The sequence below is a fragment of the Scyliorhinus canicula genome, chromosome 5 (genome assembly GCF_902713615.1).
Source record: "Scyliorhinus canicula chromosome 5, sScyCan1.1, whole genome shotgun sequence".
NCBI lineage: Eukaryota > Metazoa > Chordata > Chondrichthyes > Carcharhiniformes > Scyliorhinidae > Scyliorhinus > Scyliorhinus canicula.
This window is the reverse complement of record NC_052150.1, coordinates 214,556,668-214,562,795: the sequence shown is the minus strand read 5'-3', so window position 1 is coordinate 214,562,795 and position 6,128 is coordinate 214,556,668. Positions and strand designations below refer to the sequence as shown.

Genomic DNA, 6,128 nt, shown 5'->3' with positions numbered 1-6,128 from the left:
CAGCCGCTCCGAGTCATCCTTGACCCTTGCACCAGGGAGGCAACATACCATCCTGGAGTCTCGATTGCGTCCACAGAACCGCCTGTCTATTCCCCTTACGATCGAGTCCCCTATCACTATAGCCCTGCCATTTTTCTTCCTGCCCTGCTGTGCAGCAGAGCCAGCCACGGTGCCATGAACCTTGCTGCTGCCTTCCCTTGGTGAGCCATCTCCATCAACAGTATCCAAAGCGGTATATCTGTTTTGCAGGGAGATGACCGCAGGGGACACCTGCACTGCCTTCCTACTCTTGCTTTGTCTTTTGGTCACCCATTTTCTATCTCCCTCAGTAACTTTCACCTGCGGTGTGACCAACTCGCTAAACGTGCTATCCACGACCTCCTCAGCATTGCGGATGTTCCAAAGTGAGTCCATCCGCAGCTCCAGAGCCGTCAAGCGGTCTAACAAGAGCTGCAACTGAACACACTTCTTGCACGTGAAGGAGCCAGGGACAGTGGATGTGTCCCTGAGCTCCCACATCGCACACGAGGAGCATGACACGGGTCTGGGATCTCCTGCCATGTCTTAAATCTTAGGTAAACTTATACAACTACAATTTCAAAATAAAAATAAATAAATTAGACAATGAAAAGAAAAACTACTTACCAGTCACTTACCAGGGTTAAAAAGCACCTCCGAAAAAGCACCTTCTCCCACTCTGCACTGAATTACCTCACTGCACCAAATTACCAAGTTGCAATTCCCACTCTGGATGTGCCTCACTCTGGCTGTGTCTCCTTGACAAGCGCAAGCTTACTGAGTGCGCTTTCTGTCTGTCTTTTATGCAGTCCTCAGCTAACCGATGACTCAAAAATTCCTAAACTTCAAAGAGAAGAATACAATGTGCCCTTTGTGCCCCTAAACAGGCCTCAGGTGACTGACAGATAACTGCCACTCAGCAATTAGGGTGGGGGCGGCTTCAGCCAATCAGACACTAAGCTACACACTGCACTTTTAACTGAAAAACAGCAGAATTAGATTTATCACTTACTTTTCCTGATTACCTCACTGCACCAAATTACCAAGTTGCAATTCCCACTCTGGATGTGCCTCACTCCGGCTGTGTTTCCTTGACAAGCGCAAGGACAAGTCCCCCAGTACTGGCCCTTTGACAGTGCACAGCTTCCTCAGTACTGACCATTTGACAGTGCACAGCTCCCTCAGTACTGATCCTTTGGCAGTCCCGTGCTCCCTCAGTATTGACCCTTTGAAAGTGCACAGCTTCCTTAGTACTGACCATCTGATAGTGCAGCGCTCCCTCAGTGCTGAACCTCTGACAGTGCACCACTCTGTCAATACTGACCCTCTGACAGTGCAGCGCTCTTTCTGCCCTGACCATCTGACAGTGCACTGCTCCCTCAGTACTGAACCTCTGAACCTCTGACAGTGCAGCGCTCCCTCTGTACTGAATCTCTGACAGTGCAGCACTCCCTCAGTACTGAATCTCGGACAGTGCAGCACTCTTTCAGTCCTGACCATCTGATGGTGCAGCGCTCCCTCAGTCCTGACCTTTTAACAGTCCAGTACTCCCTCAGTACTGACTCTTTGACAGTGTGGTGCTCCCTCAGTATTGACCCTTTGAAAGTGCAGCGCTCCCTCAGTACTGAACTTCTGACAGTGCAGCAATCCTTCAGTCCTGACCATCTGACAGTGCAGCACTCCCTCAGTACTGACCCTTTGACAGTACAGCGCTCCCTCAGTATTGGCCAGTACCAGTCATTTTCCAATTTATATTGTTTTTACCTTCTGAAAATCAGGAGATGAGTGAAGTTACTTGCGGAAGGATCAAGAAGTAAAGGGCGCCAAGTTAAGTGAATGGCAAAATGACCAGAGAGGCGGCACAGCGGCACAGTGGTTAGCACTGCTGCTCCTCGCCTTAAAAATGTTTGTAAAGTTTTGAGGGAAATTCTCTCTCTCCTCCCTTAAAAAAAGTTTGTAAAGTTGTGAAGGAAATTCTTTCTCCTCCCCCCTTCAAAAACGTTTGTAAAGTTTTGAGGGACCTTCTCTCTCCCCCTCCCCTTAAAAAAGTTTGTAAAGTTTTGAGGCAATTTCTCTCTTTCCCTCCCTTAAAAAAGTTTGTAAAGTTTTGAGGCAATTTCTCTCTCCCCCCCCCCCCCTTAAAAAAGGTTTGTAAAGTTGAGGGAACTTCTCACTTCCCCCTTTAAAAAAAGTTTGTAAAGTTTTGAAGGATTTCTCTCCCCCTTAGAATAAGTGATGCAACCATCAATTCACATGAAACAAGGAGTAGAAGTAAACTGTGACTTTAATCGACTTGAACAGTGCCTGCCTGCGACTGCTCTGCTACTGACAGCCGCCTACAGGGCAGCTGCTCTTTAAACCTTCCCTCAAGGGGAGGGGCCGGGGCGGAGCCCACAAAGGCACCAACATGATACAGCAGGGGCAGCAGGGTAGCATGGTGGTTAGCATAAATGCTTCACAGCTCCAGGGTCCCAGGTTCGATTCCCGGCTGGGTCACTGTCTGTGTGGAGTCTGCACGTCCTCCCCCTGTGTGCGTGGGTTTCCTCCGGGTGCTCCGGTTTCCTCCCACAGTCCAAAGATGTGCGGGTTAGGTGGATTGGCCATGCTAAATTGCCCGTAGTGTCCTAATAAAAGTAAGGTTAAGGGGGGTGTTGTTGGGTTACGGGTATAGGGTGGATACGTGGGTTTGAGTAGGGTGATCATGGCTCGGCACAACATTGAGGGCCGAAGGGCCTGTTCTGTGCTGTACTGTTCTATGTTCTATTCCAGATAATACCTTACAATGGTCCATAGATGGAGCCCTCATGGGCAACAGCGTGATACAGTTACATACATGGTGAATAGTTAATGCAATACGTTCAGCACAATAAGTTTGTAAAGTTTTGAAGGAACTTCCCTCTCCCCTCCCCCTTAAAAAGTTTGTAAAGTTTTGAGGAAACTTCTTTCTCCACCCCCCTTAAAAACCGTTTGGAAAGTTTTGAAGGAACTTCTCTCCCCCCCCCCCGCGTCCCCGCTAAAAACGTTTGTAAAGTGTTGAAGGAACTTCTCTTTCCCCCTCCCCTTAAAAAAAGTTTGTAAAGTTTGAAGGAACTTCTCTCCACCCGCCCCTCCCCCCTCCCCGACTCTTGCCAGTCGGCCAATGAGCGACGCCGCCCCGTTGTGTAGCAACAAGCAGCTGATGAGCAACAAGAGGTAAAAGCGGCCAAGTGTTCCAGGCAAGAGGCAGCCTGTGCCCGCCCTGTGGGCCCCGCTTTCTAACAATGACTTCCAATCACCGCAATTTCTGTAGTGTCTTCTGTTTAACTTTGGTGGTGGTCATAGTCACAATTTATTATTATTTATTTTTCCTTTTGTTTTTCTAAGGGCAGGGCCGGCAGAGGCGAACTCTCTCAGCTGAAGCATGGCTGACAGCTACTCCCTCACTTTGGTATGTTGCTTCTGGTTAGACAAACGGGAGCCCCCGATTCAGAGTCGAATTCAACCTACCTTATCCGGTTATAAGGAATTATAACTCACCGAATCCGCTCAACCCACCCTTTGTGGATTTGTACTGTTCTCTGCCACGTTTCAGAGAGTCTTTTCCACACAATTGATCCATAATTTCCCCAAACTCTAGTGTCCTGGGCTCTAAAGATTGACTTAGAATCAAAGGGTCTGTGGCACAGAAAGAGCCATTTGGCCCATCCTGCTGTATCTGCTATGAAGAGAAGGTGGGGCAGTGTTTCTATCCATTCCCGGGATGTTGGCTGGGCGAGAATTTGTTGCCCATCCCGTATTGTCCTTCAGAGGGCATTTGTTTTAAGAGTCAACCCCTGTGGATCTGGAGTCGCATGTGGGCCAGACCAGGCGAGGGTGGCAGATTGCCACCCCTAAAGGACATGAGTGAACCCAGATGGGTTTTTACGACAATGGTTTAGAACCATAGAATAGAACCATATGACCACTACAGTGCAGAGGGAGGCCATTCTGCCCATTGCAAGTCACCAACCCTCTGAAAGAGAACCCTAATCAGGCCCTTCCCCTATTCCTGCAAATTCATAACCCCACCTAACACACACATCCCTGGACACCAAGGGGAAGTTTAGCATAGACAATCCTCCGAACCTGCGGTGAATGTATTATACCAATAATCCATCAGTGTATTTGTATCTGTGCGGTTGCCCTTGTATTTGTATCTGTGCTATGCTGTTGCCCTTGTGGGCTTCTCCTATGGACCATTGTATGGCATTATCCACAGGGGAACATGTTGGGGCAAGTATAGGCTCTGCCCATGGCTCCTCCCCTTGAAGGGAGGTATAAAGAGCAGTCGACCTATAGGCGGTTCTCAGTATTGATTCAGTCGCAGGCAGGCACTGTTCTAAGTTAATTAAAGCCATGGTTTACTTCTACTCATGTCTTGAGAGAATTGATGCTCGCATCAGAACCTGCACATCTTTGGACAGTGGGAGGAGACTGGAGCACCCAGAGAAAACCAACACCGACTCGGGGAGAAAGTGCAAACTCCACACCAGTCACCCGAGGCTGGAATTGAACACTGGTCCCTGGCGCGGTGAGGCAGCAGTGCTAACCACTGTGCCATCATGTGTGCCCCCCCCCCCACTCCACACAGACGGTGACCCAAGTCAGGAATCGAACCTGGGACCCTGGAGCTATGAAGCAACAGTGCTAACCACTGTGCTACCAGGCTGCCCTAGATCCAGTACTGCATAGCTAGATTGGGGGGAGGGGGGGGGGGGGGTTGTGGTGGTAAGCTGATAAACACATAAAGGAGAAAGGATTTGCTGATAGGATGAGATGAAGTAGTATGGTTGGAGGTTCACGTGGAGCTGAAACAACAGCATAGACCAGTTGGACGAAATGGGTCTGATTCTGTGCTGTGGATTCTATGTGATATGCATGGAGAGTTCTTTCAGAACACACCACTGAAAAATATGACACAGAATATATAACATCCTGTACGCTACTACACACTTCATTGTCTTAACTTTGTGACTTTTTGTTTTCTTGCTTTGATTTCAGGCATCGGTAGCTTACTACTGTCAAGAAAAATATTTCCACCATGTGTTGGACGCTGCGAGCGAAGGGCTGAAGACCTGCAGCAGCAAACCTGTGCTGATTTTCTTTAAAGCTTTCGCGAATTTAATGGAAGGTTAAAAATAATATATATATACCTTTCTAAGAAGGCACCGTGGGCTTTCAGACCTTGTGTGGGCAGATCATTCACCCATAGCGCTTGTGCATAAAGTATTTCCAGGACGTGCAAAGGAAAGTTGTGCCCGGAAGATAAGGCATTCTTAATAGCGTCTGCCTAATTGTTCTATCCATGGATTTAAACGTGAGGAGAACTGGATGATTCTCCTTTGTGGACGTGTGATCATTCCCCATGTTCGGTTTTGTCTGACTGATGTTTTTTTGACCAATTGGGCGCTTACAACAGTGACTGCACTTCAAAAGAGATTCACTGCCTGTAAGATCCCGAGGTTGTAAAAGTCACCACATAAATGCAAGTCTGTCTTCTTTTCTTTTCGGTGTCAGCCAACTTGGCTGTGCAATTAGGGGACGTGCTCCCTTCTATCGCAACTAGCCATCTGTGAAGAAAAATAAAGTGCATTTCCCTCAAAAGTTGGTATTGGCTTCAAGTAGGCAACCCTCTCCAACAGCACATCAGAGTCCAGGGGATTGCTTTATTCGGTACTTGGGAAAGAAGTTGGCACAGGCTTGATTGTTCAATAATGAGTATTGCCAAAACTAAAGGACCACAAGACGTAGGAGCAGAGGTGGGGCATTCGGCCCATTGAGTCTGCTCTGCCATTCAATGAGATCATGACTGATCTGCTGTGATAATCCTCAACTCCACTTTTCCGCCTTTTCCCCATAATCTTGATTCCCTTATCTCTGCCTGTCTCAGCAGACTTGCACTTGTATCGAGTCTGTCGCAACATCAGTACATCAGCACATCTCCAAACCTTACAGCTGATGATGCACTTTGGAAGTGGGATCGTATGATCTTATATATTCAACGTAATGTAGGAAATGCCTCATCCAATCACCTGCTTGCTGAGGTCTTCCATGATTTTCATTGGGCTTCATCGATAAGGAAGACTGGTGAA

The 6,128-nt window shown here is 48.0% G+C and overlaps 1 protein-coding gene across 5 annotated transcripts in view; it reads left to right on the top strand.

Moving 5' to 3' along the window:
• Nucleotides 1–3,233: 3,233 nt before the first annotated feature.
• Nucleotides 3,234–6,128, top strand: part of LOC119966565 (tetratricopeptide repeat protein 21B-like) — a 151,078-nt gene continuing 148,183 nt past the window's right edge. For all 5 annotated transcript variants that reach the window (XM_038798472.1, XM_038798469.1, XM_038798468.1 and 2 more), the window contains exons 1-2: nucleotides 3,234–3,445; nucleotides 5,038–5,167. In XM_038798472.1, coding sequence (XP_038654400.1) covers nucleotides 3,419–3,445; nucleotides 5,038–5,167 — 157 coding nt within the window. In that variant the 5' untranslated portion in view covers nucleotides 3,234–3,418. The remainder of the gene's footprint in view (nucleotides 3,446–5,037; nucleotides 5,168–6,128) is intronic.